Below are 21,020 nucleotides of genomic sequence, written 5' to 3' on the forward strand. Positions count from 1 at the left end.
TGGTGCTCACGCCAGTGGGCTCCAGTTACAGGAGTTATAGGTGCCCAAGAACCACTCCCTCTAGAGCACTGCCATTAGAAGCAACGCAGAACGTGACAGAAAGTCGAGAGCTGTGCTTGCAGCAGGAACTGGTGCTGTTGGAAGCTTTCCCTGCTCCGGGAACGAAGGATCATTTCCACGAGGGGCTGATGCGATGAAAGCTGTGTGTGCGTGGCCCCCTCGCTCCCGCTCGAACCCGCCGATCTCACTGCCAGGATAAATGTATTTGTTTTGAGAAGAGGCGATGAGACTTGCACGTTTTCACTCATTCCTGAGGATTCTTACGCGCAGCTCTGTTTGATCCCCGCGTTCGGCCGGGGCCGGGGCTGTAAGGTACCATTGCCGTGAGGCGCCATGGGCGGGGCCCTGAGGGGCAATGGCCGTGAGGGGGAGGGGCCCTGGACGGAGTGCTGCCCAATCAGGCTCTGCCGGGCCGTGCCGTCAGCCAATGAAGGTGCGGCGGGGCGGTGCTGGAGCCAATGGCGGCGCCCGGGGCGGAGCCGCGGTCGCCGGGGGCGGTGCGGACGGCGGCGGGATGGCGGCGGCCATGGCGAGCACGGCGGAGCGGGCGGTGCTGGTGAGTCAGGCGGGCACTCGGCGGGGTCGAAGCGAGCGGCAGCAGCCCCGCCCCGGGCACGGAAGCCCTGCCGGGCCCCCGCAGGCCCGCTCTGGCTGCTCGGGCGGGGAGCCGCGGTATGGGGTGGAAAGGCCGTCCCTTGCTCCCGCGCCCCGGCCCGGGCCGAGCGCTATGCCGGGACCGCCCGGTCCCGACCGCGGGGCAGCTGCCCCGGCTGCAGGCGGTGCCCGCGTTCCGGCCGTGTGGCCAGGCCAGGCTTTCGGGCCTCCTCCGGCCTCCCCCGGCGACGGCGCTCGGGTCTCCGTGCCGGTGTGCCCCGAGCGGGGCCGCCCTGCTCCCGGTGCACCCCGAGTGTCCACCGTGACCTTGGTGACAGGCCCCGCACATGGCGAGGGCCAGAGCCGCCCTGGGGACCTGGTGCAGCAACGGGGATGGCGCAGAGCAGCCGCCACTGCGGCTTCCCCGGGACAGCGGCTGCGAGGAGGAGCGAGGCCTCCGCTCTGGGGAGGCGGTACAGAGATCCATCGGGCTGGGTGGAAAGCCACGGGGGAAAAACAGGTCTTTCTCACGTTAATGTGGTTTGGAAGGTCATGAGCAGCATTCCCCAAAAATACAGCTTTGTAGTGCACAGACGTGGTGCATGAACTTGACTCAGTCTGAAATTAGTATGGAGGGGGAGATTTCTTGCTGTGACTAGAGGGGAGAAAGACACCAGTGGGGTTTTGAGGTAGAAACACCTGCATAGTGCAGGTGGGTGGTGGAGGCACTGAAGGAGTCTGCTGCACCCATGGGATCCCTGTTCCTTTGGGAATCTGGAGGAGAGTGAGCGCTACAGAAAGAGCAGAGAGATCTGTCTTTGTGGTGAACAGTGACGGGACCCGAGGGAACGGCATGGAGCTGTGTCAGGGGAGGTTTTGGCTGGATATTTGAAAAAGGATCTTCACCCAAAGAGTGGTCAGGCACTGGAACAGGCTCCCCCAAGGCAGTGGTCACAGCCCCAGGGCTGACAGAGTCCAAGAAGCATTTGGACAATGCTCTTAGAGACATGATGGGATTGTTGGCATGTCCTGTGCAGGACCCGCACTTGGACTTGATGGGTCCCTTCCAGCTCAGGACAGTCTGTGATTCTGTGATCGATATGATTCCCAGAAATCCAGACCAGGATTAAATGGTGGAAGTCAGTGGTCCTGCACCCAGACTTCTTTGAAGGATAACAGGGAGTCCTGCCTGGCTTTGTTGTGTGTGCTGGCTTTGGGTGAATGTTTGCTGAAACAAACTTGGTCTTTTCCTACTAGTTGTTGGGAAAACTCTTGTGTGAGGTGCTGACACATCAGTGAGTGGTTATTTTGTGTGCCTCGTGGTGAATGGGAACTGTCTACCAGAGAAACCACAAGCTTAAAGTTCTGAGTTGACCACACCTTGCCCATTTTTCTTTGGGCAATCTGCTCAATTAATTCCCTTCCATAACTTTCCACATGGAAAATTTCTCTTTTCTTACAGGGTAACAAGTGGTAGTCTGCTTGCTTTTGTCCCCACTTCTCTGATGATCTGCATGAGGTCTCATGGTTTAACAGAAACATTAGCTGTGCTTTGAGAGTCTGCTTTATACAGCCTTCTCTGTGGCAGCAGCTAATGGAGGCCCGAGACAATGAGTCATCAGATCCAAACTTGTTGGTTACTGAATTTGGCCCAGTGATTGTCTGTGTCTCCCCCACCCCATTTTCAGTTTAGCTTGCTGTGCTTTTAAGCTGCTGTTGCTTGGGGAAATGCTGGGAGAGAGGGGAGGGCATTTTGGTTTTTATCTTTGTTTCTCACCATCTAATTGGCGACAAATTTGTCTGCAAAATGGCTCAGTTTTGCCTGTGCCAGGAACTGGAAATGGATCTCCTTGGCTTTACCCCAACCCACGAACTTATTTCCTCCCCCAGCCTGTTCAAAAGGGGCAGTGGGGAAGGTTGTGTTGGTGTCTGGCAGCCAGGTCAGCCCATCCCAGCAGCTTAAAAAGATGCTCTAGATTTTGAAGCAGCAGGATTTGTACTTTGCTCCAAAATTTGCATCCCGTGCTGCCTGTTCTTTAATAATCCTGGGATTATTGGTACAGTGATTTGTGTGAATGCTGCTTTGTTAAACAAAGTCAGGACAAGAATGAGGACAGTTCATTGGACTGGGGTAGATAAGTGGAGATGTGGAGGCTGAGGTGTTTGAGCAAACCAGGAAGAAATCTTTTTCTTCTCCTCCTTGATTTAAACAGGACAGAAACAGCACCACACTTGGAACTTAAATAATTTTCACACGTGTCTGAGAGATTTACTTCCACTGTTTGACTTCTAATGGTTCCACTACTATTTTTCCATGACGTAGGAAGAAGAGTTTAAATGGCTTTTACAAGAAGAGGTCCATGCTGTTTTGAGGCAGCTGCAGGATATTTTGAAGGTGAGGTTCAATTTTGTTAATTTTGTCTGTGTTTTGTGCTGTGGGTTTGTTTGCCCTCCCATGTGGAGGAATGGTCGTAGGTTTCCCCTGGAGAAAAAAATTCTCAGTAGAGGCTGTATGGAAACATCCAGCACCCATGTCCAGTGCTGTCCCTAGTGCTTGCTTGCCCTCTGGTTTTGAGGACTCCCAATAAAGCTGATTTCCCCAAGATTGCTTCTTTCTTGACCCTCTTTGCTGAGAGCTGCTTTGAAAAGGGAAGTGGAGGCAGCCAGACCTATCTGCCAGGCATTTGCCTGAGAGGTGAATATTTTCTGGAACAGAATCTGGATCTGCCTGTAGCTCCGTCATGTGATGGTGAAAATGAGCGTGATGGCCTTTAGCTGACAGCTGCTACTTGTGCAGTGATTAGTAGCGTGCACTCTCCTCGTTCAAAACCATCCCACCCTCGACATGCTCACTCCTCTGCTGGTACCTGCCCCTTGTGCTGATGTGCTCAGCTGAACTAGGTGGGCAGCACCTTTCTCCAGCCTGAGCATGGGCTGCAGCTTTGGCTCTTTCCAAGCAGCCAGAGGGGAACTGGCCAAGGGGGATTGTGTGCATTGGGAGTGCACCATGTGCCTGCTGGGTCAGTGTTCAACAGGCCCAACCCCTTAACACTCTGAGGTTTTGGGGATTAGTGAGTGATGGAAGAGCAGGGCCAAAAATGTGGAGGTGAGGGGCGGGTGCCAGAGGAGATAAGAGTGCCATGGTGTTGACTCAGAACCCCAGGACGGGAGTCAGTAGCAGGTGACAAAAGCCTGCAGTACCTTTATATGTAATACCTTTTTTGAAGAATTTGTCATAGTTTTAAGGGTGAAGTGTGATTACAGGACAGTGATTAAAGGACTGTCACCAGCCAGTATAACCAGTTGGGGGACTGATTTTCACTCCAGACTTTCCTCAGCTGCGATAAGGGGCAGCACCATGGTGGCTGAGGGCGTGCAGCGCTGGGCTGTAAGGGGTGCTGCTCCTTCTGTGGGCAGCTTGGGGACCCCTCTGGCACTGCCCAGCTCCGGGATGTGGGATTTCCAAACGTCTTTTGCTATGGGTTGCACACACTGAGCCTTCTAAACTGTGCTGGTCCTGCAGTAGGATGAAATCCAGGGGCTCTGCTCAATGGGCTTCAGGAGGCTGGCAGAGGTGAGCACTCACTGTTTGGCCACTTGCTGGTGTCCATGTTATCTTTGTTCCTGGCTCGTGGTGCAGGTGCTCCAGCACTCACTGTGTCCTCTCTCTGGCAGGAGGCCTCCCACCGCTTCGCTCTGCCCACCAGTGGCTCAGGAGCAGCTGTCAGGCAGGAGAATTTTGTACTGAGCACATCAGGGTAAGTGGTGGTGGTGGTGGTCAGTCGGTCACTTCCCTCTACAGCAAACAGGTGCAGGTCCTGGAGCATCTGTGGTGAAGGGCTCTGTAGCACCCCTGGAATAGTGGGGTTTTCTTTAATAGAAGATTTTGCTTTAAGGAAAACAAACAAACGAACTCTCACGGCAGGTGAAGGTAGCAGTTGGTAGCTGTGTTTGAGGGCTGCCCGAGCCAGCCTTGTGCTGTTTCCTGCTGACACCTGGTATCACTGATTCCTGGCTGCATGCTGATGCGGGCAGTTTGCCTAGGGGCATTTTTATGACTCTGGGCACAGGGAGTTGCAGTTACAAGACCCGAATTCTACTCTTGGCTCGGTTTCTGACTGTGTGGACAAATCTTAACCTTTGTCTTGATCTCCCTAAGATAGTAATAGTAAATCTCCTTCACACAGAGCAAACTGAGGCTTGTGCAGAAGGTGATGCAGACATGCAGTTCTTCTGAAATTGATGTCCAGTTTTTGGTCTTCACCATAGCCTTTGGTCTCAATAGCTGCTCTGGCAAAGGTCACAAGCTTGTCACAAAGCAAGTCCTTAGGAACGGCACAGTGAGCATTGCAAGGGGTGATGCAGTAATTCTGTACTGGGTTTGAAGATTGTCTTCTTCAGATCTTAAAATATAAAACTCAATTTTAGTTTTCATTTGTTGTTGCAAGGTGAATCTTGCAAAGTGTTGGTCTAAAGAGTCTCTGTCTAATGTAGTAAAGTGCAAGGTGTGGCCAAACTGAGTTCCTGAAGGCCCAGGTGCTTCAGTCTTCTCCCCTCACTGTTCATTGTAGATGTGAGTCATCTTGCAGGATTTTTCAAAGGGTTTGGGGTGTGAGTTTTTTATTTATTTTGGGTTGAGGGGTTTTATTTATTTAGGTTTTATTTATATTAGGTTTTTTTCCTTGGGATGAGGTGTGGTTTGTAATATTCAACTCCTGTATTAACCACCTAACCCTCCAATGTCAGTAATTCATTTATTGTCTTATGCCTGTGCCTGCTGGAGCTGTTTGTAACAGCAACCGAACTGTCGAGAGATGATTCATGGAATAAGTATGAGATTAGAAATGAAGGTAATGTTTTAGGCAGGGCAGTTGGAGTGAGGTGGCCAGTAAAGAATATGACAGCAGCTGGCCACAGGCCAAGAGCTGGGGACTTTGAAAGTGCGTGTAGTGTTCAGGTACTGGGCAGGAATAGTGTTCAGACCCCGCACAGGAAGAACTGGGCTGGCTACACAGGACTGGGAGGGGCAGGGTCGAGTTGGCAGTCAGTAGGTGCCTCTTGTGACTGGTGTTGCCCAGATCTTTCCTCTCATTCCAGCACAGACCAGGTGAAAGGTGTGTTGACACTGCAGGGAGACGCCCTGTGTCAAGCTGTGAGTACTTGCCATGCTTCTTGCTTTATACTACAAGGAGTGGGTGTCATCCTTATTACCCTTTGATCACCTCAGGGTGGGAGGTCACCCTGGTTATGTGTTACCAGTGATGAGTGTTCTTTGTCAGTCTTCCCTAATAGGCCTTAAATACTAGATGTTTCAGCAACTGTTGCAATTTGTCAAGACCCAGCATCTGACATTCCCTCCCACCACCCCCACACTGTGGTGAGTGCTGGAGTCAACTTCCATGGGGATTCCTTGCCTTTACCACCTTTGTTGTGTAGTATCAAATTTCCTTGGGGACTTTCTGAGTTGAGGTCATGTGTCCTGCCTGGATCCCAATTCACTCAATGCCTTTAAACCTATCCTTTGTATTAACATCACCTTGTGGGAGCACTGAGGTTCTGACCGTGGCAGGACTATGGAATGCAGCTTGCCAGGGAGGTCTGGAAGAGTGGGGTGGGACTGGCAGCCTCCGTGTTTTGCATGCAGGCATTTCTTGCTCTCATGTGTTTATTTCTTTCTTCAAGGATGTTAATCTGAAAATGCCCAGAAACAATCAGCTCCTGCACTTTGCGTTCCGGGAAGACAAACAGTGGAAATTGCAGCAGGTACTGTTGGCTTTAGATGCCCACCCGTCTGTAGTGTCTGTGCCCTCCTAAGCAGTTGTTGTAGTCCTTTGAGAGAGACTGTTGATGTCCATTTCACATGAGTTCCGGTGGTAGAAGCTCAGGGAGGAAGCAGATGCAGTTAAATTCAGTTACAGTGCTGGGTGGAAGAGGTGGGTTCTGCTCATTCTTGACACACCAGCAATCTGAAGGCTGTCTGCATAGCAGTCATGATCCTTTAAAAGAGTGCCCAAGGTGCCTGTGCGGGACTGTCCTGTGTCTGCCTATGACACCCAGGCTAACAGGGCAAAGAGCAGCTTCAGAGGCCTCAAGTAGCTTGCTGTCATTCTCTTATGGATACATTTGTTTACACTGAGGACATCATTGTGCTCCTGCAGCATGTCTGAGTTCCCTCAGGTAAGGAGTTAAACGAATGCAGCTATCCCACCATTTTGCTGGGAGATACCTGATTTCAGGACCTGAACTAGTGCCTGATTTTGAGGAGGTGGTTTACTACAGTTACTTTGTCAAAGCTAAGTAGGTTGGAGGAAGATGTATTCCTTGTGCTTCCCCTTGCCAGGGCTCAGATTTTTTTAAGTGATGAGTGCATTTGGCATTGAGTGCCATTCCCAACAGCTGCTTTGGCAGCAGAGTGAAAGCTCTACCTGACAACTTTGTAGAAATCTAGAAAATTGTGTACTTGAGATGTTAATGCCAAACTCAACTTGGTTTGTTTATGCCTTGCAACAAGGCAAGGAAGTTTTTCTGACAGCACTCAGCAGTGCATCCTGTTTTGTGGCTGTTTTGTACTGCTGCCTGGTTGATAGGCTTCTACTGGCTTTTATGGAAAACACCTTCCTTTATTTACTTGCAAGCATTTTATGTTGTAATGTTGTTCAGATGTGGAGTGTGAGTGCCTCAAGGACTGTGTGCAAAAGCATTTAAAGTGGTTATGTGGTGATCTTTCGCCTCTCTGAATTAAAAGTGAGCATCTCAAAGATCGTATCTTCCCTTAGTGAGTGGTGCCAGTTGGAGTTTTGTTTCTCTGTGCAAAGTGAAGTCATTGGTAAGAAATTGTAGTATAGGCATGTTTTTGAGGAACGCAAGTGCAGGCACACAAATTTTGAGGAACTTGATTAGAAAACAGAGCAAAAACAAGGGGGAATATGAATGAAGCAAATCATTATAACAGCAGGATTGGCATTGCTTGGTTGGGTAATGCTGCCAGGAACCATTTAACTTGCTCAGAAACATCTAGGAGGTGTAAAGGCTGAAGGGGGTGATGTTTGGAAATGCCTGAGTACCTGCAGAGTCTCTCTGCAGTTTGACAGTGAACTTACCATCTCTCTCTTCCCTCTATAGCCTCCCATACTTGTGCTTTCTAAGAGCAGGGCTGTTCTGTGATCCCTGAGTTCTGCATGAGAAGGAACCAGTGTCCAGATCTATGCCAGGGAGGCCTCTACAAGGCTGTCCTGGGATCTAGGATTGCTGGAGGGCAGTGTAGATCTATCAAACTACAAATACCCCAAGCTGTGTTGTCTGTCTCCCAGCAGACATTTCTCATACAAGCTTTCAGGCTTCTCACTTCCATTTATTGCACCCTCTCATTTACTCCTTGTTGGTTTTTTTTCCTTTTTTCAATTTTCTGGCTGCTGCCTGAAGCTGAACACCAGTCACTTTCTCCCCGGGCCATTGTCTTCCTCTAGTTTGTCCTTGCTCCCATGAAAGCACTGAGATACACCTATGATACCTTGCTTTGATAATTGTGTTCCTCTTGCTTGAGAGGAACTTGAGCCAACTGTGTCCTGAGTCTGTTCCAGTCCCACACAATGGCACAGCTTCTTGATGCTGGAGATAACTCTCAATCCCAACAATTTTAGTTTAGAAGGACTCTGGGATACTGCCAGAGACGCTGCATTAGAAATCATCAATGTAATCGATGCCGTTGGTTTTAGCTTTGATTGGTTGGTTTTAGCTAAGGAAGAAATCATTGTTCAGTGGTGCTTGAGATGACTGCTGCATTCCATCAGCAGTGAGAATTCCTACCTGAGCAGTCATGGTCAGAGGGCTCCCAGGAAAAGAGTGGCTGATGTTCCTTCATGGCAGCGGCAATATTTCTGTTGACAATCCAGGTTGTAGCTGTCAGACTGTTTTGCATCTCCAGTCCCTGAGAGAAGAACCCAATAATGCATCTGGGCAGCAGTGGTAGGTTTGTGTTAGAGAGTGTTTGGCATTCAGATGTGGCATTAGCATGTGAGAAGACACCGTTTTCTGAAGGCCAGTGAGATAATGGGGATCACCTCTACTTGCCACCACGTATTAGAGAGTGTTTTTTTCATAGGGCTGCCATTGTACCTTTGCAGATCCAGGATGCCAGAAACCATGTGAACCAAGCCATTTACCTGCTTATGAATCGAGATGTGAACTACCAGTTCAAAACAGGCTCAGAGGTGCTCAAGGTGAGGAGAAAGCCCTTGCTGCTTGGGTAGGAACATGCATTTTTCTTCCCTCCATTTGTTGTTTTAAACACAGTTAATGCACATTGCTGTCTGAGTCTCTTAGTGGAAATGGACTTTGCAGTTGTACCTGTGTCGAGGAGTGTCCATGTGACCTTGTATTTGATATGAATCTGTACCAGTTGGGCATCAGTAATCTGAGCAGCTGGTACCCTGTTGCACACCAGTGATAATCTGGGAGGATCTTCCTTGATCTTCTGTGGATGATGTGGTTACAGTTCTCTGTTGACCAGTGCTGCTGGCGAGAGCAGCAGTGAGGCAGCCATCAGCAACGAGAAGATGACAGTACTTGTGGTTTATTGAGGATTTGAAAGTTACTTCTCACTTGCCAGTAGTAGCTGCTGGGGTCTGATAGAGCAGCTGCTGCATGGCAGTGAAGCCTAACCCTCTGCTTGGAAGTGCTCTCTGAAGGCACCAGAGTATCAGCTTGCTCATTGCAATCCATCACAACATCAAACATGAGAAAACTAAACCTTTTTTAGTTTCCACATGGGCAAGGGCGGCTCATAGGGAGAAGTTTAGATAATAAAACTATTTCCTTTTTAATTTCAGGTGGAAGTAGGGAGAGGAATTAGTCATAATATAAAATGCCTTCATTTTAGCAATCATGAGCTCTATTACTGACCTGTGTTGCTTCCCCCTTTTTTTCTGGAAAAGAAAGTCTGCCTGAATAGAGCCTTTGAACTGTGGTTTCTGGCAGGGTTGGCCTCACAATGAGCTGATTCTTCTTTCTAGTTCCCTCAGTCATAGCTGGTTATGGGCAGGGGGAGGCCATTCAGCAGTTGTACCTGTGATGTGGGAATGAGGAGAACGAGAAAGCAGCGTGTTTTTTTCCTTAATGCCTGCTCCTCTGAAGAGATGGTGATGAGTTTGTCGATGCTTCTGGGGCATCAGTAATTGAGCTCATGTTCTCTTGGTATTCTTGTAATGAATAGCTGTTTTCTTGTCATTCCCTGGTATTGAACACTCCTGGCCTGTCTCACGGGTGTGTGATTGTGGTAACACTTAAACAGCATTTCTGTGGCAGCCACCCCTTCCCAATACATCCCTGAATTCCTGGAAGGGTGGGGGGGGGTTGTGGTTGTTGTAACACTTGCAGAAGGCTGTAGGATTCTGCAGCATGCTGTCCAGAGCTGTTTGGGGGTCACACTCAGCAGTGTTCTGTATGTTATCTTGTAGCTTATGGATGCTGTGATGTTGCAGCTGTCCAGAGCCCGAAATCGGCTGACCACTCCAGCTACCCTAACACTACCAGAAATTGCCTCTAGCGGTCTCACAGTAAGTATATGCTGGTCTAGATCTCCATACAGGTCTGGCAGCATGCAACAGTTTGGATGTTGGGCAGCATCCGGGTGGAAGTGGGTTTCTGAAGTGTCTCTTGAGGCAGGGATGAAGCAAACCCTGAGTGGTTTTGGCTGCTCTGTATTTTCCTGTGGGAGTGGCAGATGACTTACTCTCTGAGAACCAGAGTCCTCATGCCTAAGTTCTGTTCTCTGCTCAGGAGTCTTGTCCAGGGATGATTTGCCCTTGTGAACACTGCTCCATCCTCTCTTTTCACTGTCATGCACATACCATTTGATCAAGGGCAGTGAGAGAAACAACCGTTGCCTGCAGCTGCTCAGTCTTTGTTTCTCTCCTAATGTCTCTCTTGCCATTGTAATTGTAGTGTTGCTTAGGAAAAGGGAGTTATTTCCCAGCATTAGAAATGATGATCCTTTCACTGACAAAGAAACTACTTATTTTCTCACCAGAAAATGTTCACCCCTGTGCTGCCTCCAGACATCCTTGTGAATTTCTATATTAATCTGAACAAGCTGTGCCTCACTGTCTACCAGCTCCACGTGCTGCAGCCCAGCACAACCAAGGTGATGTCTGCTATTTCCTAAGTCTTGTTTAGTTCCCTCTCCCTGCATCCCACTGCAAGGAGGAGATCACACTGCTATCTGGTACAATGTTATGGGCATAAGAAAATGCAGAAATGACAGTGACTGGTGCTAAGTGTCTGTGTTTAGGTCTGCTGCACACAGAGCACTGTCTCTAAATCTAATTTGGGGCATGGCTACTTAGCCCAGAAGAACATACCAGTGCTTTGGAGAAAGCCAGTAACTATTTATCACTAAGTACTTACAATATAGTTTGATAATTTTGCTTAATTTTGGGAGGGCATAATTGTAGTAATCCAGTTTACATCAAAGTAGCATCTTGCGTTTCCTGAACGGAGTTTTGATGGATGCTTTTCCCCTGTAGCTGTTGCATGGATCAGCTTGCTGTAATGGGTTGACCCTGGCTGGATGTCAGGACCCACCAAAGCTGCTCTGTCACTCCCCTCTGCAACCAGACAGGGGGGAGAAAATACAACAGAGGGTTCATGAGTTGACATAAAGTCCGAGAGAGATCACTTACCAAATACAGTCACAGGCAAAGCAGACTCGAATTGGGGATATTAATTGAATTTATTGCTAACAAGATCAGAGTAGGATAACGAGAAATAAGATAAATCTGAAAAACACCTTTCCCCCACCCCTCCCTCCTTCCCAGGCTCTCCCTTCTCCCTTCAGTAGTGGAGGGAGATGGGAATGGGGGTGATGGTCAGTTCATCACACGTTGTTCCTGCCACTGCTCAAGGAGAGGAGTCCTTCCCCTGCTCCAGTGTGGGGTCCCTCCCACAGGAGACAGTCCTCCATGGAGTTCTCCAACGTGAGTCCATCCGTGGGCAGCAGTTTTCCACAAACTGCTGCAGCATGGGTCACTCTTCCCCAGGGTGCAGCCCTTCAGGCACAGGCTGCTCCAGTGTGGGTCCCCCAAAGGGTCAGAAATCCTAACAGGAAACCTGCTCCCACGTGGGCTCCTCTCTCCGTGAGTCTGCAGGTCCCTGCCAGGATCCTGCTCCAGCATAGGTTTCCCATGGGTTCACAGCCCTCTCTTGGGCAACCACCTGCTCCAGTGTGGGTCTCCTTCCCGGGCTGCAGGTGGATCTCTGCACTCCTCTGGCCCTCCGTGGGCTGGAGGGGCACAGCTGCCTTATCAGGGGCTTCCCCACAGAATCTCAGGGGAATGTCTGCTCCAGCATCTGGAGCACCTCCTGCCCCTCCTTCTGCACTGCCCTGGCAGTCTGCAGAGCCGTTCCTCTCACATATTCTCCCTCTGCACAATAACTTTTTTTAATTTTCCTTTTTAAATAGCTTATCCCCAAGGAGTCACTGCCATCTCTGATGGGCTCATCCTGATGGACCAGTGGAGCGGGCTTGAGTTGGCTCTGGTGGACATGGGGGAAGCTTCTGGCAGCTGCTCACAGAATTCACCCCTGTAGCCCCCCCACTACCAAAAACTGGCCACGCAAACCCAATACACCTGTAAAAACATCTAAAAACATGGATTACATATGGATGGAGTATCCAGGCAAATAAGAATGTGGGCATTTCTAGGTGTCAGGCTACTGAAAGTGCAAACCTGAAATACCTTTCTTCTAAGTGGTTTGTTTACTGCATCAAAATCCTAATGAACTTTTCCTTCTCTAGAACTTCAAGCCTGCTGGAGGGTCCATTTTACATAACCCTGGGGCCATGTTGTAAGTACAGTCACTACAGGGGTAGTGTACCTGGATAACAGGTGTAGGTGTGTGCTGAGGGTGAGATCCAAATAGCTGTGTGCAGTTTTCATTGTAGCATCTGTGAAGCAGAGAAGCTGGACTGAGTCACTTGCTGTGCCTGTGAATGTTCTGTTTTGTCTCTTTAATGACTTGTCCATAAAGGCTCAAAGATGTGAATTTCTAGGATCCAGCCCATCCATACAGTGCCATGAGTTTAGCTAGAATAAGAGTTTTCAACCAAAATGAGCGTTCAGTTATTGGCGTTGCCATCATCATTTCCTGCTTCTGTGCCTCTCTGGAATGTTAAGAAATTTCTGCCTTCACCCTTTAGCTTAACTCTAAATCTGGTCAGAGGTGGGCTGAGTCTTTGCATTCTTGTAACTTTGCCAGATGGTGATTTAAATGTGGTAGAAATCATCAGTCTCTCCTGTGGGAATGGAGGACAGTGGAGTTGTGCTCTGTTCCACTGTGTGTGAAGCTGTGCTCTTCTTCCCCCCTCCAGTGAGTTTGCCAGCCAGCGCTATGAAGTCAACCATGTCCATAAAGTGGAATGTGTTGTCCCGTGGTTAAATGATGCCCTTGTGTTCTTCACAGTTTCACTGCAGCTTTGCCAGCAACTGAAGGACAAGGTAATGGGCTTGGAGAAGGGGCTTTGGTTTTGACTCTGGATTTTGAGAGGACCTTAGATCTGATGCGATGTTATTTTGTACAACTTGCTGAAAACAAGGGATGAGTCAATGCTCTGGAGCCAGGGAGCTGGCTGGCACTGCCTAGCTGACAGCCATAAGATAAGTATAGTGGTGTGGCAGATGTCTGCTGAGCTAGTGACTAGATGGAAAGGAGCAAGTAGACACTTTTGTGTTCTCAGTCATGAGCTGGATGACAGGAAACACCAGGGTGCTGGAGAGGAGCATGGAGACCTCAGCAACCTAGATTCCAGTAGAGCAATGCTCAGTTCCAGCTGTGCAGCTGGCCTGGCTGCCACCTTGAGCAAATAACTTTGTGCTCCGAGTACCTTCAGTGACAGCAGCAGCAAACCTGCCCGTCAGCAGTGCACTGCTGAAGTGTGTAGTGCTGCGAAGCTCAGACCTCATGTATTATGTGCTCTTTCCTCCGTGGTCCAAGGGGTACAGGAACTTACCTGCTTTTCTTCTTGCTTTTCAGATCTCCGTTTTCTCCAGTTACTGGAACTACAGGCCATATTAACTCTCTGTGGAATAGTTTAAGCCCTTACAGTACTTCCAGTGTCTCTTTGTTTTCTCATCCCAGCTGAGTCTAGGTCAACCTGAGGAATGTTGGGGTTCACTGCAAGATGCCCTCCAAAGGGCAGGGTCAGTGTACCCAGAGACACAGCTTTAGTAGCCTTGTCTGGGACTGCCGCATAAGCAGGGCACAAAGCAGTGCTGGGTGATTGGAGCTTCCACCTGTCCCTGTCCTCTTGTGCATTGTGCGGCTCACATTTCCCAAGCTCCTGATGAGTTACGCGGGTCTGTTACAAGGGATGAGGGCTCTGGACCACCCTCATTAACTGGATCTGTACACAGTGCTGTAACTTTAATTCCTGGTCTGGGGGGTGGCTGGGAAGAGGGGAAGGGTAATTTAACACACCTCATAAAAGGTGGGGCATGTCGCTCCATGTAGTGAAGTACTTTGCTGTGATCTGCTCCAGCTGTGGTTATCACTAACCCTGAGCGACTCCCTCTCCTCCCTGTTCTGTCCATCCCCATGTTACTGATTCCCCTTTGAGGATGCTCTTACTTGCTGATGTTTGAACTCCTTTTTTTTTTTAATTTTTTTCCCTGGCATCAATGTGATATTTTTTTTCCCTAAGCCCTAGTTGGGCTCATTGGTCTTTTCCAGGTTTAGTATCTTGTTTTCGCTGCTAGCCTTTGGAGTTGCCTTGGTTCCTTGAGCACACCTGTTCAGTCCCTCATCCTGTCATTAAATACAAAGTGAGTACCACACTGCTACACTGATTTACTGCCTATGGATGCTACAGTGTGTAACTCATCCCTTTAGCCATTGATAACTGAAATAAAGACCCTCAGGCCTGCAATGCTCCTATGGGCTGTAAAAGAATTAGTATCTGAGGTTGTGTGCTCCCTCACAAGTGAATGGCTGTTCTTGGTTATGCATGCTGTGTTTCCTTTTGCCTTAGTGGGAGGACAGCAGTGGTCTCTGGGGCACAGCTGGGCAGCTCTTCAGAGGCTGGGCCTGGTTTAAATGGCCTCAGCCCAGTGCTGTCTGACACCCAAGTCCTACTTGAAGTAGTTTTCCAAACTTGTCTTGAAGAGGCCGCAGGTACTGAGCCTGGGTTGGGTTGGCTCCTGGAGCTGGCTGGGAAGTGATGAGAAGCATCACCTGTCTCCTGGTGGGCTCCAGCTAGCTGTTTCCAGACTGTTTCTGGTGACTTCCCTCACTGGAATGAATACCTTGCCCAGGATCCTACGTGTGTGCTGAGGTGAGCACTGCAGGCTCACCATTTTATAGAAAACAGCAAGCTTGATTATCCATTGACAGTTTGGTTGTTTTCCGAGTGCTATCCAGAGCTCTGTGTTCAAAGAAATCACAGAATGGTTGAGGCTGCAAGGGGGCTCTCTAGGTCTATCTGGTCCAATTCTCCTCTCGAGAAGGGCTGTCCAAACCTTGTCTCCCAGTACCATGTTCAGAGGGGTTTTGAATCACTCCAAGGGTGGAGACTAGAGGTTGGTATGTTGGTTTCATTCTTATTTGTCCTGCATAGACCTTTGCTCTGGGCATGTGGCCTGTCTTATCTGTGCCCTTCCTTCCTGCCCCTTTGTGAGATCCCTGGGTGTGGCATTTATTAATATAATAAACTCACACGACTCGATTGGTTGGGGGTCCAAACAACCAAATCCGTCTATTGGAAGCAAACAGCATCTTTTATATGCACTTTAAAACGACACGTGATTCTCTTAGCCAGTTACCATGGGGCACCCCAGTGCCCATGTGCAGGAGTACAGTTGGGACTTCATCTCCCAGGATGCTCCTTCCAGTATCCCTAACACATGCCCCCTACACCTAGGATCCTGTGTGGGTTAGTGCCAGCCTTGTGCTGCTGCAGCCTCCTTCTCTGGGGACTCGACACTTGGTGCTGTGCTTGGCCTAATGCATGCTGATGTCACAGGTTGCAGGCCATAACAGAGCCTACAGGTAAGCATCGGGCTGTGACTGATGAATGTGTGTGAATGAATGTGGAAGGTAGAGAGGCCTGGATGGGCTGATGCAATAGCAGACTTGTTACTGATTCCAGTCAGTTAGCCTTATGACTAGTTGTGACCATGACCCTGGGTGTGCATTTACCAACCCTTGCTCTGATCCAGACCATTTCCTGCTTAGAGAGTGATTGTGCATGTGTGGAGCTGCTCACCATTAACAGCCTTTCAGAGGAGAATGTTTTTAATAGTTAATAAGCTCTCTGGTTATTAACTGTCTGTGGTCTTCTTTAGCCCTCCCTGTGTGCGGAGCGAACTCCTTTTTTAATTCACACTAGTGCGTGCGCGGTTCAGTCAATATTGTCACATCCTCTTTAACTCAGCTTCCTGCTGGTAGGGGTAGAATATGCAACCAAATGTGTGTTGTTTTCTTCTGATGAGAAAAGTCTTCCTTGGTTGTGGAAGGCAGGAGTGTGCAGAATGGAATGCCAGTCCTGATTCCAGCTCTGATGTGCGGGGGCAGTGCAGGGAGGACTGCTGGGGACTGCTTGAGTTGCCGGGATCAGAGCAGCTGCCTGCCCAGCCCAGCTCCAAGTCATCTGGCACATGCCTCGTGCTGAGCTCTGCACTCACACATGAAGATGGCAAAAGCAGCGATGTCCCGCTTAATCTCAAAGAATCTTTGTCTTGCCAGCCAGCTCAGGAAGGTGTAGATCTCACTTTCCAGGCCTGGGCTTTGGCTCGGCTCCATTTCTGCTCAGAGCTTCTTGGCGGTGGGGGAGACCTGGGGACCTGCTGGGCAGTGAGGCAGGCCCTGTGAGCCGGGAGGACTGCAAGAGATGCAGCCACACGCTGCCAGTCCCTCGCTGGAGGATGCAGGCCATCACCTGAGTCAGGTGAGCCTTGTAACCCTGCCACCGAACTGGGGCTTGGGCATGACCGTGCGCGGTGGGAAGGCTGTTCCCGAGCTTAGAGCAGGAGTGGAGTGAGATGACTCCTGTCAGGAGGGATGGAATCCCCAGTGGCTGACCCACAGTGTCCAAAAAGAGGAGTGAACGGTCTTGTGTTAAGGGAAAGGACTCAGAAGGCAGGAAGCGACAGAAGCACAGGGCACACTGCTTTTGTTGTCTCCACTGAGTGACACGGAGCAACACAACCGAACAGAAACGGAAGACTGAACATTGATTTTCCACAAGTTGTTAATACCAACAGTTAAAAAATGAACAGCAATATCAGCTTGAGGCAAATCATTTAGCTATCACATTATAAATGACCCTACTCTTTTCTGAATTGTGATTATTTTTTAAACTGCTAGTCCTGAGAGGAGGAGGGAGTTGGACTCGATGGTACTTATGGGTCCCTTTCAGCTTTTGACATATTCTGTGCAGTTCAGGGATGCACGGTGTGATCATCCCTGCTCTTCGTCTCACAGGCTGTGTGCGGAGCAGCCTTGCCATCCTGTGTGGGTCTTGTGAGGGTATTTCACCAGTGGCCTGACTCAGTTTCCCTATATATGGGTGTACCTTATTTGCTTTTCCTTTTTCATGTTGAATTCACGTCTACCTGAAGGAATCACAGCTGCACCCACACTTCCTGTGTAGGGATGTCTATGTGTATATGCCAAGGGCCAGCAAGTCCTCAATGATCTTCAGGTTCTCATGGTTTTTGACCAGGCATGGGATCTTAAAGGAGAGCTTTCAAGAGGCAGCTGCAGTGGTGGATAACCCCTCTGCCCAGGTGGGTCCCCAGGTGCCAGCCAAGGAACTGGGCACCAACTGCAGAGCTTACCTTATCCCTGACCCATTGGCAAACCAGCCTCTCTCCCTCTGTCTTCTACCGGTGCTGGCGAAGATTCTATGGGGTGGGGCAGAATGAGAGGGTCAGGATCTCTAGAACCCACCTATTGTGAGTGAAAGTCTGTCCCCACTCCTGGTCCGATTGTGCGTATCCCTTTCCAGGCATCTGGGCACATAAAGCAGCTCTCAGGGATGGGCTTTTCTAACGTGGTGTGCTGGTTTTAAAACTCAGTGGGAAAGCCAAGCCCACTAAAATCGTCCCCTGTTGGCAGTGGAGGAAAGAATACTAGGAGAGGAGTCACAGTTTACTGAACAAATTGCAATATACACAACAACAATAGTAAGAGATTATGCAAAAGAGGGAACCAACAACGGCAAGTTGTTGCCTGGCCCCCCTAGAACAAGGTGGTTACTGTTCCCATGCAGCAACACCACATGGCCCCCTGGGAACAAAGGCAAGATGGCAAAGAGGCTCTCCTGGCTCAAACTTCACCCCCTTCCCCTGCCTGGGAACAATGAAAAACCAAATGGGGACAAACCAAAACCTGGAGAGCTGATTCGTTCGAATTGGGAGGTTTACTACCAAAACGCTGACCCCGGTGGTGGCAGTGGGGACTGGGTGCGCAGGGTGGCTGACCCTGCTCCTTCCTGGAGAGACCAAGGCAAAAATGTTGATTTCTCAGTTCTGGTGGCTGCCTTAGTTTTTTTTTTTTCCCCTGCTAAAAACCACACCCCAGCAGTGATGTGGGTGGTATCGAATATTCAACACTAAAGCTCCACCACCTTGCTTTGTAACCATAACATTATCCATCCCTTATTCTATGCTATTTATGCCATGCCCAGATTTACACCTTTCAACTATATACGTAGATATATACACCTATAACTGTGCACAAGCTTGGGTATTATTTCACTGTTGTAGACGGCGGGAAAAGAATACATGACCACAGAGATTGATCATGACTTATCCACTTTATTGTTGCAGGCTTTGTGCTTATAAAGGTTAATAATTAGCTTCATGCATATTACAAGCATAGGCTCATCATTGGCTTCTAATTACCTAAGTCATATTTGCGCAAATGCATTCTTATAGTTACTTATTTGCTATTTGTTCTGCTTTCCCATCCGCTTTATTCTATTCTTCTGTCACGTACACAGTTTCACAGAGATACAGTGACCTTCTAGCAGTTTTCCTTTACCGTGGGACCAGAGCTATAGTGTCTCTCTCATGGCCTCTTTCTATCAACCATGTCTCTGTAATACTTTCCACAGTATTTTCCACATTTCACTAGTCCCTGATCATCCCCCCAAGACATTTGTTGAGTTCATTTAGTCCATGACTGGTATAACTGGAGCAGCTGAAGATGGATGGATGGAACATTCCTCAGGAAGGCAGCCTGGAGTCAGCACAGCTGGTGCTGCGGAAGTGCAAGCAGGATGATGCTTCCAAGCAGCAGGTGCTGGCCTGGTGCTGATGAGAAGGTAGCCAGGGGCCCAGCCTGACAGTGAGCCAAGTGCTGGCGGCTGCACAGCCTGGGCATAGCAACACTTGGGATGGGGTCTGTGCTCCCACCCCCCCCGCTTGACAGTGCTTATCTGAAGTGGCAGCAGACAAGCTGTTTTGACAGTCACAGGGTAGTGCAGTGTCATGCCTATCTGGTCCCATCTTCATCCTCAGCAGGAGGCAGGAGGTGGTGCAGAGGTTGATGCACCTGCTTCTGAAGGTGATTCGCTTGGCAGAGCCCATGCTCAAGGTGTTTGCTCTAGCAGAGCTGCTATTCCAGCTGCGTCCCCCATTTTCAGGTCCTGGCTTTCATTTCTAGGGTGGGCCACTGAGGAGGGAAACCGCGGTTTGTTGCTCATTTCCAGGAGACTGGCCCTGCTTGCTTCTTGTAGAGGAGTTGAGTGGATGGAAGCATCACGGCAGCACTGTACCACTGGGGTACAGGGGAGGATGCATGTGGGTCACTGGGGACTGGAGCTAGGAAGAGCCTGTTGTAGCCCGCTCCCAGGGAGCAGCAGCCAGCAGCAGGCCTGTGCCCACTGGGATCAGAAGGAGAGGTGTGGAGCTGAGATGTGCATTGGCTTTGTTCCTCCAGACACTCGATCCTGGCAGAATACATGAATCCATGGGTGCTCAGCCTGAATATGAAAATGCTGGCCTGCATCCTCAGTTCCATGGCTTAGACAGGAGGGAGCTCCTGGCGTTTCAGCAAGCCAGGAAGGCAGAGTGAAAGTAGTGGAAGAGCTGGGTCAAGAGGGAATCCCACTGACACACCTGCCAAGAGTGCTGGGATGCCTGGAGGTTTTTTGGGCAGCTGTGAGAGGCAGTTTGGGTGTTTGGGTGGGGTTTGCTCTGGCAGAGCATGTACTAGGGAAAGTTTAGGCCTTGATTTCTTACTTCCATGGTTTGAAAATCCCCAGCTGCTTTCTGTTTTTGATAAAGCACACCTGTTTCCAGACTGAGCTCCAACTGAAGAAAATTCTGAGTGTTCCAAAGGGAATGTTAACAAGACCTTACAAGCCCCCATGTGAAGAGGGCTAGGGGACTGTTATGGATGCTGTTTTGGTGATACTGTTGCTGCTATTCTTTCATTAAGGGAGAAGCTGAGGAACAGAGAAGAATCTTGGTGCACACTTGGCGCGGGAGAAGCTTAGGCCTCGGTGCTGTAAGATTCAGTTGCTATATAGTGATCTGGAAGGACTGCTGGCTGGTCCCGCTGCCGTCCTTGCAGAGAGCCATGGGCAGTGGGTGAGGCTGGCGTAAGTGTGGTGCTGAGTTCTCAAAAGCTTGGGCTTGTGTCTGGGTAAGTCTGAAAAAGAGACAGACACACTATTCATAAGGACCCACAAAATAATATTCCCTTCCCTCAGCTAGGGGTTCTGTGGAAGCCATAGGAGATAGGAATGCTTCAAAACCGGGTACTCTGCACTTGTCATAGAGAGACTCAACTGACATGTGTCATGGCCTGTCATAGATAAGGATGTATTGCTTGCCTCCTCTGCCCAGGATGTGAGTGGGTGCACATGGAGCCTGTCTCTTGGCTATCCTCTGCATGGCTCATCGCACATATGCAGCACCCTGGGAGCAGGGCACATGTAGGTGCACAGGAGAGCACAGGAACCCCTGTGGCTCCTGTGAGTGGGAGACAGAGCCGGTTCTGTTTTCTGGTGATCTCTGCAGGGGGTGGGATTGGTTGTCCTGATTGCTATGAACAGCGAGGCAGACTGTGTGTCCCTACTTCTCTCCCTACAATCTAATTATAGCCAAATTCCAGCACCACTCAGATCACGGAATAGAAGTGTTTTCAGTTGACTTGGGAAATGAATGTTTTACCTCTCAGCTTACCAAGAGAGTCAATAACTCACCTGAAAGATGTCCATGTGTGCTGATTCACTGCCCAGAGATGGGGATGACATCGGTGTCTCATATCTTACTGATGTAAGAGCTGGGATGGGGCAGCGATACCAGAGGAAGACAGCGTCTGGGTAAATTTGCCCACAGGGCCAGCTGGATGTTTGAGTGGGC

The 21,020-nt window shown here is 49.5% G+C and overlaps 1 protein-coding gene across 2 annotated transcripts; it reads left to right on the forward strand.

The window, feature by feature from the left end:
- Positions 1-554: 554 nt before the first annotated feature.
- On the forward strand, positions 555-18,108 carry ROGDI (rogdi atypical leucine zipper). 2 transcript variants are annotated; one of them, XR_003535927.1, is made up of 12 exons: positions 555-616; positions 2,978-3,049; positions 4,330-4,412; positions 5,752-5,806; positions 6,337-6,417; positions 8,778-8,873; positions 10,110-10,208; positions 10,682-10,795; positions 12,449-12,498; positions 13,022-13,148; positions 13,684-14,471; positions 15,040-18,108. XR_003535927.1 is itself a non-coding variant. In XM_027693691.1 (11 exons), exons 1-11 carry the CDS (start codon positions 575-577, stop codon positions 13,723-13,725), a joined length of 861 nt encoding a protein of 286 aa, XP_027549492.1. In that variant the 5' UTR covers positions 555-574; the 3' UTR covers positions 13,726-14,598. The 2 variants fall into 2 exon arrangements, 1 of the variants encoding a protein (XP_027549492.1); XM_027693691.1 differs by lacking the exon at positions 15,040-18,108 and having other exon boundaries at positions 13,684-14,598.
- The last annotated feature ends 2,912 nt before the right edge of the window (positions 18,109-21,020 follow it).

This window comes from Neopelma chrysocephalum, unplaced genomic scaffold (assembly GCF_003984885.1).
Source record: "Neopelma chrysocephalum unplaced genomic scaffold, ASM398488v2 Primary Assembly neopelma1_93, whole genome shotgun sequence".
Taxonomy (NCBI): domain Eukaryota; kingdom Metazoa; phylum Chordata; class Aves; order Passeriformes; family Pipridae; genus Neopelma; species Neopelma chrysocephalum.

Coding starts and splice junctions, on each gene's coding strand:
- ROGDI (XM_027693691.1), top strand. CDS start 575: ATGGCGGCGGCCATGGCGAGCACGGCGGAGCGGGCGGTGCTG. Junction 3,050..4,329: donor AGCTGCAGGATATTTTGAAG/GTGAGGTTCAAT, acceptor TCTCTCTGGCAG/GAGGCCTCCCACCGCTTCGC. Junction 10,209..10,681: donor TTGCCTCTAGCGGTCTCACA/GTAAGTATATGC, acceptor TTTTCTCACCAG/AAAATGTTCACCCCTGTGCT.